The 20,529-nt window shown below is 43.6% G+C and overlaps 1 protein-coding gene across 8 annotated transcripts in view; it reads left to right on the plus strand.

Moving 5' to 3' along the window:
• Positions 1-357: 357 nt before the first annotated feature.
• Positions 358-20,529, plus strand: part of MYO5A (myosin VA) — a 205,687-nt gene continuing 185,515 nt past the window's right edge. For all 8 annotated transcript variants that reach the window (XM_050966865.1, XM_050966867.1, XM_050966868.1 and 5 more), the window contains exon 1: positions 358-420. In XM_050966865.1, coding sequence (XP_050822822.1) covers positions 394-420 — 27 coding nt within the window. In that variant the 5' untranslated portion in view covers positions 358-393. The remainder of the gene's footprint in view (positions 421-20,529) is intronic.

The raw sequence follows: 20,529 nt of genomic DNA on the forward strand, positions 1-20,529 counted from the left end.
CTCGCCTCTGCCGGAGCTGGCTGCTCTCTCAGCCTCCAGCTCTGGCTGCTCCCCGGCGTGGCCCCCCGCCCCCGTGGAGCCGGGAGGCAGGACGCACCGAGCAGCAGCCGCGGCCCGGCTGACAGAGGCTGAGCCGGGGCTGTCTGCTCCCGTCCCATCCCTCATACCCACAATGCACAGAGCGGAGCAGCCCGAGCCCCGTCCCCGCAGTACAGGTAACTAACAACATGGCGAGCCGAGCCGGGCGGGCGCTCTGAGCATCCCCGCGCTGCGCACCGGGCCCGCGGGCCGCCAGCCGGGGCAGGGCGGGGCAGGGAGCGGCTGCGCCTGCCTGGCCGCCGAGCCGAGCCGCGCCGCGCCGCGCCGCGCCCGGGAGCCGAGGGTGGCAGCGCGATGGCAGTCTCCGAGCTCTACACAAAGGTAAGGGCCGGGCTCCCCCTGCATGCGGCCGGGGAGCGGGTGGCGGGGAAAGAGCCCCCGGCGGCGGGCACCAGCCTCCCCATCCGCCCGGGGCTGGCGGGGAATGAATGAAAAGGGTGGGGGAGGGGTGGCGGCCGGTCCCTGGAGCGGGGTGCTGGGAAGCGAGGGAAGGGGCGAGCGGACCTCTGTCCCCTTCCTCCTGGCTCTCCCCATCTCAAGGACTCGCCGGGGGGCAGCGATTGTCCTTCATGCAGCCCCGTGGCCAGCACACCAGCGGCTCTGCAGCGCTAGGCAGCCAGGAAGTGACGGAGCCAGGGAGCGAACCTCGCTCATGATCTTTTCCAGCAGCATCTTTCCCACTTCGCCTGTGCCCCCTTTCTGACCTGAAAGTGAAAGGGCTCAGGGAGAGGGAGGGATACCATCGCTGTATGCACCATTGTGGACATTTCCTTATCGTGTGTACTGCCACCTCTTCTTACCTTGTTCTTTCCCAATATGGATACACCTCTGTTTAAAAAGGACTAATATTCATAATCTCCATTGCATGTTTGCTTGAACAGTTACCTTCTAATATATTTTCACTGGCTAAGGATGTCACACCGACTTGATTGTAATCAGATGGCTTTTGTTTTACTCCGCATGCTAGCTAAAGAATTGCAGATTAGGAGATACGTGGATTTTCATCCTCTGTTTCTGTTCGTCTGTAGGGATATGGAGGCAGTGGACAGTTAGGTTATACTAATGGAGTGAAGAGACAGAGATATAAACCTCCTGGATTTCATAGGAAGAGGCATTAGTCACTTTGATGCTCCATTGTCAATAAGTCAGGCTCTGAGATTCATACTGGTGATTTTTTAATGTAAATTCTACTTATAGCCTTCCCATATCAGACATAGCACAAACCACATTAGAATAACCATTTCAGCATAGTTGAACAATCAATACTCTAGGTATGTGGCCGTGGTTATTTTTAAAATGACTTTTATTTTTTATTTTACATTGGTCTCTGTTGTTCAGCTATCATGATAGTTTCTAAAGATATTGTCCAATTCCTTAAAACCTTCTGCTGAAACATACGAGGTAGAAAGCCCTCTAGTATTAAAACCAAGGATGCTCAAACAATTTTTACAGTGGGAGTGCTGCCGATGGAAGCCACCTATTGGTGTTTGTTATTACTACCTCAAGACAGGGGATGTGGCAGTACCCCTAGCTTCAGCACCACTGATTAAAATTAACTTTTTTGGTGACACTGCACATTTAGATTATATTGACTCTTGGATTTGATTCAGAATCTCTAGTGCCAGCAGTGGGGCAGTAGACTACTTTTTTTAGTAGGGTACACTAGTCAAGCAGACATCATCTCCTAATGTTTTTACGTCTTGTAATTTAGTATCTCATCAGTTCATGCATTGGAAAGATCAATGTGAAAGCAGTATGTAGATTTTGATGACAGGAAAGATTGCAGATTAAGGTCTGTTGAAATGGACATGTTATGTATTAGCAGTAAATTAGAGAGTGATAGAGAGAGAGAGCATGTTAAAAAACAAAATCTGGTAAAATCTGTGCTCCGCAGTTTACTTTATTTAAGGGTGACCGGGACCACTGTAATCCAATCTGATCTGCAGAACACAGGCCATAGGATTTCACCAAGTGATTCCTGCATTAAGTCAATAACTTCTGGTTGAGCTAAATCATGTCTTTTTGAAAGATGCCCAATCTCAAATATGGGGTCACTTTTGAACATATTTGATGATGATCAATCTAGTTCTTTGCTTAAGGAGGGAGAATGAAATGGAATAGCAAATTTGTGTTTTAGATGGGCTGAAATCTTTCACCTTGTTTCTGGTATTCACCCACAAACAGAGAGATAATGGGCATTGCTTTGAAGATAAATAGTCAGTACAAACCAAACTCTTCACATTCTTTGTAGCAGGACTTGAAAATTTCACTAGACACCTATAAAAGGCTGATACAAAGGACTGAATGCCATATTATCCTGGGGCAACACTCTGATAGGAAGATTAAGGTACATCTACACAGTAAATATCCATGGCTGGCCCAGATCAGCTGACTCTGGCTCATGGGGCTTGGGCTTCAAAGCTGTAAAATAGCTGTATAGACATTTGGGCTCAGGCTGGAGCCAGAGCTCTGTACGCCGCAAGGGCTGAGGCTCCCAGAGTTCAGGCTGCAGCCCAACTTCTAACATCTACACAACAATTTTAGCCTCTCAGCCTGAGCCCCGCAAGCCTGAGTCAGCTCAGCCACGGGTCTTTTATTCCAGTGTACACGTACCCTGAAAAGAGGAAAGTTGCCTTCTGCCTCTGGTTTGTAGGCGTCTAATAAATGTGAAATGCTCTCAGGCTGATTAAAAGGGAAAATGTCTTTTTCCCCCTTCACACTCACCTCAGTTTTCTCCATATATCTACTCTCCCATTCCCCAGTTTAAAATGTTTAGGTGTCCTCCTTAGCATAGCAGTAACAGAGTAAAATTGGCAGATTCTTGATTAATGAACATAAACAATGGATTTAAAACCACAGTAGGCAGAGGTGAAAAAGACCTAATAAAATAAAACAGGGACTGGGTATAATCCCCAATAGAGGATTTAAAAAATAATAAACTAAAATCAGTCTCACTCCTTGAAGATATCCTTTATGCTGCGGCCGCAAACTCTTCTTGCCACCTTTAAAACCATATGCTTTCACATCTCTCCACTAGAGGTAAGCATATTCAGGACAGTCACTTGGGACAGTTCTTCCAAGTACACAGGGCTTCTAATTGGAATGAGACTTAACATAGATACAAAGGGACTTAGCATAGGTTCTGTATCTTGGGATAGGAATTACTTTAGGAGTGGACCAAATATTAGCTAACTTATGTGGTGTTAGAGGTTCAGTAGTGCAGTGGAAGGATCATACTTGGTATTAAAGGTATGTATACTGAATACCAAAACCATGAAATGTGGAGCTCCTTAGCTCAGTGTGTGGGCAAATTATTTTGAATTAATGAAGAGGTCCATTACTGCAGTAGCAAATGTCTCAAAGTCCTGAAGACTTTGACTTCTATGGGACTCTATGTGAGGGTAAGAATGAGCCTACATGATTCACTTTGCAGGAACACATCCTTAGGCCTTTTGTAGACATACAGTTTGAGTGCTGGTTTTAAAGAAATCATTAAAAAACGTTGTAGTTAAATTGGAGCCAATGCGGCCCCCCCCCCAGTATTTATACATGTACCCCACACACATAACAACCTAAGTAAAATTGTTAATATGGACTCAATCCGCAATAAGAATGGCCACACCAGGGGCTGTTCTGATTTTAACTGAATTATCTCCTAAACTGATTTTGTTAAATTGAGACTCGAGCCACGTATAGATTAATTTAGATCAGTGGTTACCAAACTTGTTCTGCTGCTTGTGCAGGGAAAGCCCCTGGTGGGCTAGGCCAGTTTGTTTACCTGCCGCATCCGCAGGTTCGGCCAATCGGCGGCCAGTAGGTCCCTCAGCCCATACCGCTTCCAGCTGCTCCCATTGGCCCAGAGCAGAGAACTGCGGCCACTGGGAGCCGCAATCGTCCGAACCTGCGGATGTGGCAGGTAAACAAACTGGCCCGATCTACCAGGGGCTCTCCCTGAACAAGGAGAGGAACAAGTTTGGGAACCACTGGTTTAGAGTGTAAAATACTTGAGCCATGAGAGGCCCGTCTTTTATTTGTTCTTTGTGAATTGTCACGCACACTTGTGGGCATTATAAAACAGTAATTTGTTCTCCCTGGGGGACAAGAAGTAAATGTTCTATAGTAGGGTGTTTTGAAAATGCACAGTGAAGTCTTGAGACCTTACTATGGTACTCTGCTGTGAAAGGGATACTGTCAACTTGAAATTAGAATGGGAAAATGTAGAGAGAAGGGCAGCAAAAATAAATAGAGGTATGGAACAGCTTCCATATGAAGAGAGATTAAAAAGAGTGGGTCTCCATCTTAGAAAAGTCAACTAACCCAGGATATTATAGAGATCTATAAAATCATGAATACTGTGGAGAAAGTGAATGAGAAATTGTTATTTACGCCATTACATAACACAAGAACCAGAGGTCACCCAATGAAATTAATAGGTAGCAGGCTTAAAACAACCATAAGGATGTACTTCCTCACACAATGCACAGTCAACCTTTGCAACTCATTGCCAAGAAGGGTGGATAAAAACCAATGACTTCTCAAAAAAAATTGTTTTTTTTAATTTAAATCAGATTTTTTATTTTAATTTTTTTTAATATAAAATTCTTTTTGAGGAAAAAACTATCTAAAGATAGTTTTAATTCGGATACATTATAGCTCAGATATCTCATCATGGAATAGGGATTATAAATTCTAATTCTATAGTAAGAGATAATATATTCATGTAATATTTAAGAGAAGTTTTGTAAATGAGTTCCAATAGTTCATGGATTAGGGACACGATCTTACAGGTTTCCACAGTCTTCTATATAGATTATTTAGGTTAATCTTTCCATCTACCCAATGAGACTTAGTGCTCAGTCTAGAAGATACCATCAGAGATGCTTAGTTTTGCAGTTCTCAAACTGTGGATTTGTGTCTCCAGAGATAACATGCTTGTTAACAGCAAAAATGTTTTAAATAAATAAATAATATATAGAGGTGAGAAATAACAGACCTCAGCTATATTGTCCCTCTGCAAATTTGTGTACACAGAGTCAATCCCTTACCTCTCTCTAAAGTGTAAAGTTTCAAAACGTTCAATGAATAGAAGATTGTGCAGGACGGAATAAATCTGGACAAGGAGAAGAAATCTGGAGATAAATGTGAGAAGCGAGGGACATATGCTTGGTTTGTTAAAATATGATATGTTTGCTGCTGAAGAAAAAAATCCAGAATACTTAACGTTGTTGTTGTTTTAGTTAAATAAAACAATTTAAATGTCTGTCTGGTGATGTTCTCCTCCTAATACAGCACGGCAAGAAAATCCTCCAAATATTAATGATTAACCTGTTGAATTGGAGATAGTTCACCTGCCAATGACTTCATAAATACCTGCTTCAATTACCTTTGGTAAATGAAATAACCAAACAATCATTCATTTTCTGATATAGCTGTAAAACTAATCTGAAAAATTTTCAAAATAAAACACTGTTTAAAAATATATAATGTGTACCTTCTAAAAATGAAACCTACATCTATCTCTGAGTTGCGAAGCACATGTTTTAAGGTTATAACCACCAACAAGAGTGCACTTTTATGACAGGCAGTGGGTAGCCGAGAGGGTTAGACGGAGATAAACAGAGAGTCTGTGAGTAAATGGAGAGAAAGACAGTGAGGCCAAGAGGGCAGCCGAAGGGGTGGAGGGAAACCAGAATGGAGAAAAACTGAGGCCTGGTCTACACTACGCGTTTAAACCGATTTTAGCAGCGTTAAACCGTTTTAACGCTGTACCCGTCCACAGTACGAGGCCCTTTATATCGATATAAAGGGCTCTTTAAATCAGTTTCTGTACTCCTCCCCGACGAGAGGAGTAGCGCTAAAATCAGTATTACCATATCGGATTAGGGTTAGTGTGGCCGCAAATCGACGGTATTGGCCTCCGGGCGGTATCCCACAGCGCACCACTGTGACCCCTCTGGACAGCAGTCTGAGCTCGGATGCAGTGGCCAGGTAAACAGGAAAAGCCCCGCGAAATTTTGATTTTCATTTCCTGTTTGCCCAGCGTGGAGCTCTGATCAGCACGGGTGGCGATGCAGTCCCAAATCCAAAAAGAGCTCCAGCATGGACCGTACCATGGGAGATACTGAATCTGATTGCTGTATGGGGAGACAAATCTGTTCTATCAAAGCTCCGTTACAGAAGACGAAATGCCAAAGCATTTGGAAAAAAAAATCTACAGGCTACACAGTGCTGCGTGACAAGCATAACGGGAAGCCAGAGACTCAAATAGACGCTCATGGAGGGAAGGAGGGGGTACTGAGGACTCCAGCTATCCTACAGTCCCCAGCAGTCTCCAAAAAGTATTTGCATTCTTGGCTGAGCTCCCAATGCCTGTAGGTTCAAACCCATTGTCTGGCGTGGTTCAGGGAATAGCTTGTCAATTTACTCCCCCCCCCCACCCCTCCGTGAAAGAAAAGGGAAAGAAATCATTTCTTGACTTCTTTCAGTGTCACCCTATGTCTACTGAATGCTGCTGGTAGATGCAATGCTGCAGCAGTGAAAGGAAGTATCCGCTCCTCTCCCTTCCCCGATGGCAGACGGTGCAGTAGGACTGGTAACCATCCTTCTTATCAACCCGTGAGTGCTCCTGGCTGGCTTTAGGTGAGGCTGGCTGGGGGCGCCTAGGTGAAAATAAGAATGACTCCCAGTCATTCCCAGTAGATGGTACAGAACGGCTGGTAACCGTCTTCATCATAGCAACTGGGGGCTGAGCTTCAATCAGCCCCCTTCCTTTCATGTGAAAAGAAAAGATTCTGTACTGCCTGGACTATCATAGAAGTGGGATGCTGGGCTCCTCTCCCCCACACTGCTTAATGTCCTGCCTGGACTATCATAGCACCGGGCGGCTGCCTCCCCCTCATTTTATGTCACTAAAAACTCAAGTGTTTCTTATTCCTGCATTCTTTATTACTTCATGACACAAATGGGGGGGACACTGCCACGGTAGCCCAGGAAGGTTGGGGGAGAAGGGAAGCAACGGGTGGGGTTGTTGCAGGGGCATCCCCCGTGAATGGCATGTAGCTCATCATTTCTGCGGGATCTGACACAGAGCAGCTATACTCTCTGATACAATGCTTCTCTAGTACATTTGCCCCATATTCTAGGCAGGACTGATCTATTTTTAGAAACCATAAAGGTGGGATTGACTTGGGGAGTCATTCCCAGTTTTGCTTTTGCGCCCCCGGCCGATCTCAGCCAGGGGCACCCATGATAGCAGCGGACAGCACAGAAGGACAGATAACTGTCATGTCATTGCCAAATTACACTGGTAGCAGACGGTACAGAACGACTGGTAACCATCTCTTCTATCATGCAAAAGCAAATGAATGCTGCTGTGTAGCGCTAGAGTATCGCCTCTGTCCGCGACATTTACCCAGAACCACCCGCGACAATGATTTTGCCCCATCAGCCACTGGGCTCTCAACCCAGAATTCTAAGGGGTGGAGGAGACTGCGGGAACTATGGGATAGCTATGGAATAGCTACCCACAGTGCAACGCTCCGGAAATCGACGCTAGCCTTGGACTATGGACGCACACCGCCGAATTAATGTGCTTAGTGTGGCTGCGTGCACTCGACTTTATACAATCTGTTTTATAAAACCGGTTTATGTAAAATTGGAATAATCCCGTAGTGTAGACGTACCCTGAGAGTGAGTGGACCGACAGACTTAGGTTGAGCAAGACAGCCAGATGTGCAGAAGTGGGTCTCTGGTTTAAAGTTTGCTAAGTCAGTGCATGTTTGATGTTGTGTTCTTCATGGAGATGAGGTCAGATGAGTGCTACGTCCACGACCAGGGCCGGCGCTTCCATTTAGGCAACCGCCCTATAGCACCAGGATTTGGGGGGGGTGGCATTTTGCCGCTCTCGGCGGCAATTCGGCGGTGGGGGGGTCCTTCCACACGCCTGGCCTTCGGCAGCAATTCTGCGGCGGGTCCTTCACTCGCTCCAAGACCCGCCTCTGAAGTGCCCCAAAGACCGGGAGGGCGGAAGGACCCCTGCCTAGGGCGCCAAAAACCCTGGCGCCACTCCTGTCCACGACAAAGTGTGCTCACTTGCCCTCTACTCCAAGCAAGCATAAACCTTGATTATTGACATCCATTCCTGTTTGTTCCTGATCATTGGCTTCAGTTGTTTCCTATCTTTGATTCAAGTTGTCCCAGAGATCCAGAACAGGAGAACCAATGGTCCTTCAGATCCTGTGTGTCTGGTGTAATGTGTATACCCATAGGCAAGCATCAGTGGATGTCAAGTCCATCTCTTCAGGAAGTCACGAGAGGTGCTTGAGGCTCAAAAACTGGCTTGGGCATTAGATATTGGGAAAGATATTTGGGAAAAGGGGGACCTTAAACTAAAATAATAATTAATGATTAACAACAAGATAAGTTAATAACCTGGTCATACAGAAATAGATATAGATATATTTATTTAGAGCAGGGGAAGGCAAACTGCAGCCTGCGGGCTGGATCTGGCCTGTCAGGGCTTTTAATCTGGCCCATGGTTAGAATCTAGTTCTGTTTGTTCCAGTTTAAATAAAATCCCTGTTATTGGTTTGTTTGTTTTTTGACAACCAGTTGTATTATTTTGGTTACCATTAAATAACCGTCTATCATGGTGTAACATCTCCCTCTCCCCCCAGCTCTTCCCGTTAAGTAAATTATACCACCACTGTGGTGGACTATTACTAAATCTTGGTGGTTATGGGATGGGGTGACCCATAGATGTATTTCAGATTATAACATACATAATCCTACTCTGAGAGTTCTGTTTACACTATTTTAATTTTTCCCTTGATGCTGTGTGAAAGACCTGTTTCATTATTAGTCAGTAATTCATATTTCAAACAGTGTAGAGTTATCATTAGGAGAGAACTAGAAGGATTACGTGAACTTTCTGTTTTAACTCATTTACAGCAAGGGGGATTTAGGTAGACACCTCCAGCCAAGACCACTAACTTGCATAAGCCTGATCATTTGGTGAAAGCAAAAGATAGCCAAGTCCTTGAAGTGCTTACTTGAATAATATGATGAAAAGCGGATTTGAGAACCAACCTTCAAGGGAACTCTTCATGTATGAAAGGTGTGCAGAAAAACAGTAATTCAGTCCAGTGATTACACTGGTGAATGACATAGGGAAACCTGAGAGACAGACTAATATTCCCCTCAGTGGAGAGACTGGTATAGTAAGGCAAGGATATCAGGAAGAAACATGAAGTGTATTGCAGTGCTTTAAGTCAAGGAAGAGTGGGAAGAGGGGTGATCGCTGCCTTGACGAAAAGGCTGTCTGACAGGTAGGTTGCCCAGGGAACAGGGACGGTGAGAAAAGGACAAGTTGATCAGAAAGATTCTTATAAATGTCGGTCATTGCCCCTTAAGTGTAATAATGTCAATTGGACAACTCTTGCCAAGTATAAGAAGAGAGATGTTATGCATATCATCTTTTTTGTTTTAATTTTATATTCTTAGTCTCACTTTACTACAACCCAGGTGGTTGTAGACTGTTGTTTGAGATGACCTATTACAGGGGTCGGCAACCTTTGGCGCATGGCTTGCCAGGGTAAGCACCCTGGTGGGCCGGACCGGTTTGTTTACCTGCCACGTCCACAGGTTCGGCTGATCACGGCTCCCACTGGCCGCGGTTTGCTGTCCCAGGCCAATGGTGGTGGTGGGAAGTGGCGGCCAGCACATCCCTCTGTCTGCGCTGCTTTCCACAGCCCCCATTGACCTGGAGCAGGGAACCGCAGCCAGTGGGAGCCATGATCAGCTGGACCTGTGGACATGGCAGGTAAACAAACTGGCCCAGTCTGCAAGGGTGCTTAACCTGGTGAGCTGCGTGCCAGAGGTTGCTGACCCCTGATCTATACTGTATAATATTCCCAAAGAGGTGAAACCATCCTCAGACTCTAAAGAGTTGATGAAGCAATGGAGTTTCTCCTGCTTGGGCTTCTCAGTCAAAAGGGCATAGGTCAGGAGATCTTTCCCATGAAGTGTGTGGTAGTTCTACTGATGCACAGGAAATTCTTGATGACCACAAGAAGAACAGAGTTTTAATGTGTCATGTAGAAGACTGACTATATAGCTAGAGAGAGTGAAATTGCGTGTAAATGCTGTTAAATAAATGTACAAAGAAAAAGAAAAGAAGTGTGGAGAGAATATTTTTCTTTGACTTTTTGCAGTTACGGTAGTCTTAAGAGTTACTTGTTACACTAGTGGATACAAAAATTGACTGGCTCTGTGGCTATTTGAAAATGTTGTCTGTCTCTCTTTAACTCTTCATTGGGATGTTGGGAGGGACCAGTATTTTTTTATGCAGATTATGGAGATTGCAGATCAGTGAAGGAAGATATGCCAAAGCACAGTTCACCTGCATAATGAGGACCGACGCTTTCAGGCTTGGATCTCGTGCATGGCAACATGAAATACTATTCTAGAGCACTGGCGAGGCCACCTCTAATATCTTGAAATAGGATGTAGTAACTATTATTTTCCTAAACTAAGCAAGTCTTACCAGACTCCATATACCTTTTTTCCCCACTCATGCAGACTGGGCCATTTTTCTAAATTATTTCTTCATATTTTAGACGGTCAGTGGCTCCCACTTCCCTGCAGAACAGACCATAGAAATAATTGTTTGTACATTCATATCTGTTTGCAGCAAAGGTAGAATATTATGATGACACAAGTTGTCATACTAAGTTATAGAATCTTATGGGGGTAATTCAACTGTGCAAAGTTAAGCTTCCATTCATCTTGTGATCGCTTCTGTTGAAAAATCAACTTTGCTTATCCACATGACGGTTTGTTTTTAGACACCATGACCTGTATAGACATTACTGTATGCTTTTGTAGTTAACAAAACTTTGGATTTGTTTGAGTGACTGTAAAACAAGAAAATGATAACTTGTTAAGTTTGAATAATGTTTGATCTATGCCATGTTTTGTATTTCTGCACCAGTGAGGATTCAACAGCAAATTCCGCTTTAAGGCATTATCTTCCCTCTAGAGGCCCTATTTAGTTTAAAAACTGTTTCCTGGATATCATTGACAGGTATAGGGTTTTTTGTTTTAGAAGTTTAATGTGTACATAATCGTTGTTTTACTGGTGCAGTCAGAAATCCATCAATGACATGGAAGTAGTATTCTGCTGTAAATGAATTGTGGATTTGTTGGTTCTTTAACATTTTACTTGCAGGGGGTGGTGGTGGTGGTGGTGGCATTTAAAGCATAATACAGCTTACAAGTGAAAGGATTCTCATTTTGGCTTTATCTAGACTCAGGAATAGCCCTGATTCAGCAGTTGGTTGCCAGAAATTGGTGTAGCTGCGCTGGTGCTGGCCCTTAAGGGTACATCTACACTGAGATAAAAGATTTGTGTCATGTCTGCAGCTGGTCTGGATCAACTGACTTGGGCTCAGGCTGCAGGGCTTAAAAATTGCAATGTAGACATTCAGTCTCGGGCTGGAGCCCTGGCTCTGGCACCCTCCATCCTCGCAGGTTCCAGCTCAAGCCTGAACATCTTACACTGTGATTTTTCAGCTCTTCAGCCCGCGAGCCCAAGCAACTGACCGAAACCAGCCAGGGTGTTTTATTCCCTGTGTAGACATACCCTAAGAGTCAACAAGGGCAAGCTGGGTTTTACATCAGTTGAGCTAATCAAGGTTTATGCTTGCTTGGAGTAGAGGGCAAGTGAGCACACTTTGTCATGGACAGGAGTGGCGCCAGGGTTTTTGGCGCCCTAGGCAGGGGTCCTTCCGCCCTCCCGGTCTTTGGGGCACTTCAGAGGCGGGTCTTGGAGCGAGTGAAGGACCCGCCGCAGAATTGCTGCCGAAGGCCAGGCGTGTGGAAGGACCCCCCCACCGCCGAATTGCCGCCGAGAGCGGCAAAATGCCACCCCCCCCAAATCCTGGTGCTATAGGGCGGTTACCTAAATGGAAGCGCCGGCCCTGGTCGTGGACGTAGCACTCATCTGACCTCATCTCCATCAAAAAACATTTTCAGTGTTGGATGTCAGCATTGTCCCAGGTGTTTTTAGAAATTTTCTTTCCGCCAAATTTGTGAGTATCTATAAAACTGCACAAAAAATTAGTTTTTACATATGGAAATTCACAGAGTAGTTTAGAAATTGTCTTTTGCTCCTTTCATTTTAAAACTGAAATGAAGAGTGTATATTAGTCACTTTTTTTTGTCCCCCTTCTTCTACCTCTTCTTTTTTAATTTTTTTTATTTTTTGTATGATTGAGGCACTTCCTTATCTGTACAGTTACTTGTGTACGTCTTCACAATCGCATAACAAAAAAACTGCTTTTTTTTACGTTGGGGACTGTGGTTTTCAGAAAATTTGTGTTGTTTGTAACCACTGATGACCAGGCTATTAATAAAGGTGGAGAAGAAGATATTCCAAAATAGAACCTTTGTTTTCTCAGAGCATTTAGTGTTGCTTTTTTGGGACTTCTTGTTTCTCTTGCCTCCCTTTCCAGAGTCTCCCACCTTTGAAGTAGCTAGTGCTGCTGACCTCGTCCAATCCGGTTTCTATTAAAGTAAATGAAAAGACTCCCATTGATTTCAATAGAAGTTATATTGGGTCTTTCTGTAGATAGCTTCAGTTTTAGATCATGTGACTCTGCACACAGTGTTTGATCTTAAACTCTGCCAGCTTCTCCTTGGAGCTTCTCAACTTTGGGTTTTGCAAGCAGTAACCCAAAATGCCGTCACTTCTAGTGGTATTTGGGAAACTGCATAGTAAAGGAAGTAACTTGTTTGTTTCAATTCAAAGTTCTTTGTTTTAGTGCATATTTTGTTACCTGGCTCTTTTCATTGTGTGCACTTACCTCATTTGTCTTTGTGGAATGAGGTGTCCTGATTTGCTTTGGGTCCAGAACTCTCTTCGCTTGTTGAAATTTCACCCTGTATGTACTATTTGTAAAAATAATTTCCCAAGATAAATAAAAATGTTTTTATGAATTTAAAAAAGAAACATCAGGCCCATATCCTGTATTGATAACTGCATGAGCAGACCTTGTACTTCAAGAACCCCATTATTTCAGTGAGGGTCAGTGCAGGCTCTGGGTCTGCCACTACAGTTGTCTGGGCAGGGGCAGGACCTTAGTTAAAATAAACAAAGATCCCTTGCAATGATTCCAACTCAGACACAACGCTATGCTAATATGCTGAGACTATGAAAGTGAAAATGTCTAGAAACTATCTAGCTTAGTATATTTTAATGGTTCAAGATAAGGACAAATGTAAAATAGCAAACAAATAGCGTAATAGTGAAAGGTGATTTGAAAATTTGCTCACTTTTTAAAACAAAAAAGTGATAAAATTTTGTTTGCTTTAAGCCTGGAGAAATTCCTTTAGCTGGCTAAATTAAAAAGACATTTATTTTGCTGCTGTGAATCACTGTATGTTATTTAGGAGCTTTCTAAAAATTAGACAACAACTGATTGTTCTCAGGAAAAAAAAATTTCTGACAGGGTTGTACTACTGAATAATAGAGTGGTGGTAGTCATTCATTTTGACATACAAATTGTGCGTGTGCTTCTTGGACCAGGAAGAGAGAGATACTTAGTATTCAAGCTCGTTTCTGTGTAGGATCACTGCAGCTCTGAATAGGGAGATTAAACATATACTATTGCTGTTGATTTAAGCAGATACATGTGTAAGATGGCAAGGTGTCTTTTATTTTGTATTTGCTAAGCATATCTTATGTTCTTGTCTTTTTGCCAAAAATTAATTGCAAACAGAAAAGGAAATATTTTAGCTTCATTTCTGCTTAAGAGACTGCTGTAATATTAAAATAGAAGTAATAAAAACATTATGGGTAAGTGTTATGCAAAATTCTGAGCAGTTGACTTTATTGCTGTTGTCTTCAAAATAAAGGCACGTAATATAGCATTACCTGTTGCATATCAATGTATGGTTATGCCCTAAACCAGTGTTTCCCGAACTTGGGATGCCGCTTGTGTAGGGAAGGCCCAATGGGAGCTGCTGGAAGCGGCATGGGCCGAGGGCTCCCATTGGCCTGGAGCAGCAAACCGCAGCCAGTGGGAGCTGCAATTGGTCGGACCTGCAGATGCGGCAGGTAAACACACCAGCCCGGCCCACCAGGGGCTTTCCCTATACAAGCAGCATCCCAAGTTTGGGAAACACTGCCCTAAACAATTAATTTATTATGCATTCTCTCTTGTAATCTTTTTCTACTGGTTGGATGTTACATTTGTGACCAGTTAAACTGAAAAAGTCTCAGCTTTCTGTAAGCAACTTATATCTATTATATATGTCAGGACTTTGCCATTCTTGTTAATAGAAAATTTGAAGCCCTCCAAGCAAGATTTGTTAGTCTTTTTTATTAGTGTATGTGTAAGTATGAAGTTGTATCCTTGAAGACCAGAAAGAGTATTAAACCAAGACCTCTTAAGTCAGAGCTGTTCATTTTACCACGGAGTTTGTTCCACGGAGGAAATGACAACATCATGGGTAGGGCTCTGTGTGGTCTGGGAGGTAGCAATCAATTTGTGAAAGCTGCTTCTCATTCCACAAATAGGCTTTGAGAGGATGTATTATGCAAGCCTAACGCAAACTGAAGAACTGTAGCATCAGTGGAAGCTGCTTTTTTAAAGCAGCTCTAGTGAAAAGGAAATTATTCATTGCTGCTTCAGACCTAATCTTGAGAGAGGGTAAATTTCCTTTGTTGCATGTGGGGATTAAGCATGAAGCCCCTATTAATAATAATTGGTTTTGTTTATCTAATTCCTCATCCACAGTATTAAAAAAATTTACCCTTTAATAGTATTATTGGAGTGCGGCGGGTTCCCTTCCCCCCAAGCATCACCAGAAATCCTTGCAAAATAATGATGTCTGTATATTTAGCTGTTCCAAGTTATTAAATGTATTTCTGCTGCAGTGACTCTGTAATGCACACCAGATGGGATTAGATAATTAGTATTTTTTAGCTAGATAAATCAGAGCTTTTCTAGTTGACGAGTTACTGGGCCCTACACAAGTAAGTGTGACTAAGAGTCAGTACTGCTCCTTCTACCCCCAAATGCTCCATGTTAAGGGGTGAGGCATAGGGGAAGCAAATCTACCTGGTTTTCAGGGTCTCCTCTATAGGACTGCAAATCTCTAACAGTGGTCATGTCACTAATATCATCAGTCTCCATGTATATCTCTAATGTGCCATTGAATCACTTGGCTATTAAAAATTACACACTGAACTGCTTGTATCAAAGCAGTATTAAAACAGTATTCCCATATGTGGTGGTCTGGTTCCTCAAATATATTTCACCAGCTTTATGTGTTAGTGCAGTTGACTTTCACAGAAAGTCAAAGATGACAGTAAAATTGTATGTAGACAGCATGATTTTCCCTGTGTGTGTGAAATAGTGCATAACTGACAATAGTGTCCTGTAAAGAAAAGGCTAGCCCACAGGGATGGCTGTCCTGTATGGCTGTTAGACGTTTTTTTTTTTTTTTTTTTTTTGCCATGGTAGCTTCTTCAGTGGACTTAAGAGGTGCCAGTCATTTAATAACTGTTTTAAAGGGACAGTGATGGAACTTAGTTTAGTGTGTGTGCTCTTTTTAATTTTCAGAACCTGATGTTAATAGAACTGTTTGCATCCTTGCTTATGTCCTGAACACTGGAACCTGACAGGAACATAGGCATGTGTATAGGCAGTTCACTTTGAGAAGCAAAATCTGGCCAAGCAGGCGCTCTGCTTGGTCCGCCATTGGTGTAGTCAGGAGATGTATGTTTCTTGCAGAAGTCATGGATTCAGTGATGTGTTTTATTCCCTTCCCTATCCCCTGACTTTTGGTGTCTTGGGATCTTTCCCGTGGGTGAATGGAGGTAACAGCAGTATTTGAACCTCGAAAGCTTCTGGAAATCAGGAACTCTCCTGATTAGTTAGTGATTAATCTTGTGTGTGTGCTTGGGAAGAGCAGACCATGAACTTCAGGACTTCTTTACTTTACTTTTTGTTGTTGTTTACATGTTTGAAAAAAATTGGAGGTTACCTCACATCCGGTCCTGCAAGCACTCACTATGCGACAGTGTTTGCTACTTACTGTGAGTAATCTCTTTAAATTTTTATATTTTTTAAATTTGGGATATCAGAGAGGTCATCTAGTCCAATCCCCTGCTCAAAGCAGGACCAATCTGCAGATCCCTGAATGACCCCCTCAGGGCTTGAACTCACAACTCTGGGTTTAGCAGGCCAGTGCTCAAACCACTGAGCTTACAGTAGTAAGCAATATACCATTCTGTGTTTGTGGGATTGGACAACTTTTCTATCGCTTCTGCTGGTTTCACATTGGATGTGCACCCAATATGGAAGTTTGCATGTTTGGGTTCTTAGGGCTTGATCATATGCTCATTGAAGTTAATAGCAAAGCTTCCATTGACTTTAACAGTGCAGGATTGGGACCTTAATATATACTGTTGCTGTCACTGGGCTCAAGGCTGTGTGATCTCCAGCTATTTGAAAATACACCTTACTCTCAGGGTATTGTTTGACATTGCTTAGGCCCTTATCCTGCAAAGACTTAAACACATGCTTAACTTTATTCACTGCCTCAGTGGAAGTAATTACAGTGTATAAAGTTAAGCATGTGTGTAAGAACCAGGGCCTTCATTTGTATTTTGTTTAATTTTAGGGGGATAACTTTACAGTCCCCATTCGCCTGGCATAATTTACATGGGAAACAAATGAAAATGTTTCCTTGATAAATCCTTAGTGGTGAGTAGCATGTGTGTAAATTCATTGCTGCTGCTGCCAGGAAGGGCTCTGACCAGGGCCGGCTGCAGACACCAGCCCAGCAAGCAGCTGCTTGGGGTGGCCAATGGTGAGGGGGTGGCACGTCCAGGTCTTCGTCGGCAATTTGGCAGCGGGTCCCTCACTCCCTCTTGGAGCAAAGGACCAGCCGCCGAAGATTGAAGCAGCAGCGGTAGAGCTGCAGGTCGTGTTCGCGGGGTTTTTTCTTTTTTTTTGCTGCTTGGGGCAGCAAAAGCCCTGGAATGGCCCTGGCTCTGACTATTTAAATGTATATAGCAAAACCAGTTCATTTTGGAGTGTCGTGTCCGATTTTTCAGACAGCCCATTGAGTCAATCACATAATTAATGGGCTCAGCTACTTATAACACAGACCATTCTTTGAATTGCACTCCAAGTGCAAGCAGCAGCCTTGTGTGGCACACAGTGTCAATCAGGACTTTGTGAGACACTGAATGGCACAATGACTTGCCAACACAAAAGCACTCAGAGCTTTTGAGCTGGTGATCTTGATGCATCTACTACATGCCTGAGGCACAGGAGCAACCTACCACCTGGATTTTCTCTAAAGCCTTTCAATCGGAAAAATATTGAATCTTTTTGTGTTCTCATTTGACATCATCATTTAGTTTTATTGCTGTTTCTTGTCATATCTGTGTGAGAAAATCTGAAAATGAGAGGATCAGAGATGGCCTGAGGCTCAAACAAGGCAGGTGACTGCTTAGGGTCCAGTAGTCAACAAGAGGAGTGTTTTTGTACTGTAATTACACCAAATGCCTATCTCACACACAAACATTAGGCCAGGTTTTCATATTGCCAGAGAAGTCTAAGGATTTGGCTCTACTGTATGCCTGTGGACTGCAAATCCTAAACATGAATTCCTATCTGAGGACCCACACATCGTAAAGCTGGTTCTAGAGAGGATAAATTTGGCTAATTCCTAGGGGTAGGCAGGGCAGCCAGTAGGAGTTCCAGGAACATGCCATATTTTTGGCCAATGATGCAGGTTTTACATATTGGCCCAAATTAAACAGAGAAAGTTTAATCCAAGAGAAGTTCTGTGGTAATAGTAATCATGTCTTGGTGCTTTGGCTACAGCTACAGCTCCTTCAAGTTTATTAGTGGAGGAAACAAGACAGTAACATAAGTCCAAAGAGCCATGTATCAATGAGAAAATGAGACCAGTATCTAGTGGTTTAAATCAGGAGATTAGTAGTCAAGACTCCTCCTGAATTCTGTTCTCAGATGATTTGCTGTGTGACCTTGGGCAAGTAATTTCATCTCTCGCTCTCTCTCTCTCTCTCTGTTTTTTCTCTCTGTAAAATGGGTGCGGATATATATATCTCAGGGGGATATTCTGAGGCCTAATTAATGCTTCTAAAGTGCTTTGCTACCCTTGGGGGGAAAAGCACTATAGAGTTGTATTGAAAACTGCATCACTAACTACTGACATGCTATCTCCACCTGCCAATGGTAGCAAGTGTTGGAAGGACTGAAGAATAAAAGGCTATGGTGTAAGAGTAGGGAAGCTCAAACTTTGCTTGGCTGTGGAGTTCATTGGTAACTTGAGGAGGTGAGGATAGCACTTGACCTGCATTTGCACCCCCCTTTTAATATGGGTTGTGATCCATTATAGTTGCTAACAAGGTGGGAGCAGAGTCTTCTCAGGCTGCCCCTCTTTACTAAAATCTACGTGGCCACATGTTGAATTGTATACACTTCTGGGTTGCAGGCCTCACATTGTACATTCCTTATATAGGCTTGAGAATGAGGGGAGAGATATGGACCAGAACAGGTCTAATCCAAGTGTAATTGCAATAATATATTCAAGTGTGTTATCATCATGCTGTTTGGTAAAAATGTTTTTAATGAATTCTTTTAACACCTTCCTTATTTCTCCCAGGTTGCTTATCAAGTCTCTCACCTTCAGTTGGCTTTTAACCTGCCATGAAATGGTGACCTCAGCTATGGCTAGACGTACAGCTGGCACATTAATTAATTGAGATGGAACAAAGACTGCCACAAATAATTAATAGGATAATTGGCTTATGGAGTTAGCTTAGTTATTGAGAGATTGGGAGATGAATGGCATAAACACAACTTGTACAATAAAGACTCTTCCAAACTACTTATTCTCCTGGTCTGATGATGGCCGGATTACAAAATTAAATGCAAAGTGAAAGCAGTGCTACTGTATGTCTCATACCTTGCTTTATTCTTCAGTGGAACAGGTGAGGGGAAAAATGAGACTCTATTCTGTATGCTATATATAACCTGTATGCTCAAAAGGTCTGTTACACCCCCCACACCCCTTCTGTCTCCTCTCTCTCTTTGAATACCTGTGAAGAAATTAGATGAAGGTTTCTAACCATTAGAGGAGTGAAGTTCTGGAACAGCCTTCCAAGGGGAGTAGTTGGGGCAAAGACATATCTGGCTTCAAGACTAAGCTTGATAAGTTTATGGAGGGGATAGTATGATGGGATAGCCTGATTTTGGCAATTAATTCATCTTTTATTATTAGCAGGTAAATATGCCCAGTGGTCTGTGATGGGATGTTAGATGGGGTGGGATCTGAGTTACTGCAGAGAATTCTTTCCTGGGTGCTGGCTGGTGAGTCTTGTCCACATGCTCAGGGTTTAACTGATCACCATATTTGGGGTCGGGAAAGAATTTTCCTCCAGGGAACATTGGCAAAGGCCCTGGAGGTTTTTCGCCTTCCTCTGCAGCATGGGGCACAGGTCACTTGCTGGAGGATTCTCTGCACCTTGAGGTCTTTAAACCACAATTTGAGGACTTCAGTAACTCAGACATAGGTTAGAGGTTTGTTCCAGGAGTGGGTGGGCAAGATTCTGTGGCCTGCATTGTGCAGGAGGTCAGACTAGATGACCATAATGGTCCCTTCTGACCTTAAGTCTATGAGTTTAAGTGGCTTTCCCTCTCCCCCGCCCTCGTGGAATGCTTGTGGGATAAGTGGGCTGCTTGAACAGCTGGAAGATCAGAAGAGCTCCCAGGTAGACAAGGTGTCTGGAACTCTAATTAGGCAGCGCTCACACACTCAATACATGGACACTGCATGGACACTGCCTGAGGTGGAGTGTGACCAGCCAGACTCGGCCAAGTCATCTCTAGTCGCAGGCCACGAGGATCGGGTCCTTTAAAGGGGAAGGGGCCATGTGCTCAATGGTGCACTCTCAAGATTGTACCTCCCGTAAAGGCCCTTCGCCAGGGACCGCCTGGCCAGTGGTTCGCCGCGTTGCATTCCATCGTGCCTCAGGAAGACTTACCTTCATCGCACCGTCCATCGCTGCGCCAGGGGACACTTATCTTGAACGATCCTGACATCTGCAGTGCTGTGCCTGTCCTGGGAGCTTGAATATGCGAGTGTGTGACCCCACCCTCCTTCTTTTGAGCTTAGCTATCAATATAATAAACATGCTGCTTTCTGCCAAACTCTGGTGGGTCATTAGTCCTTCCTAAGCTTACTAGCTGACCCAATTTTGAGTAACAGACTCCAGTTATCTTGCTATGTGAGGGTCCCTATGGTATCTATGTTTTCAATGTTGTTAAATGAAAACTGAGAGTTTGTTATGTGGTAGTTTTAAATAGGGAAAAAGCAACATCCATA

This window comes from Gopherus flavomarginatus, chromosome 9 (assembly GCF_025201925.1).
Source record: "Gopherus flavomarginatus isolate rGopFla2 chromosome 9, rGopFla2.mat.asm, whole genome shotgun sequence".
NCBI classification, from domain to species: Eukaryota; Metazoa; Chordata; order Testudines; family Testudinidae; genus Gopherus; species Gopherus flavomarginatus.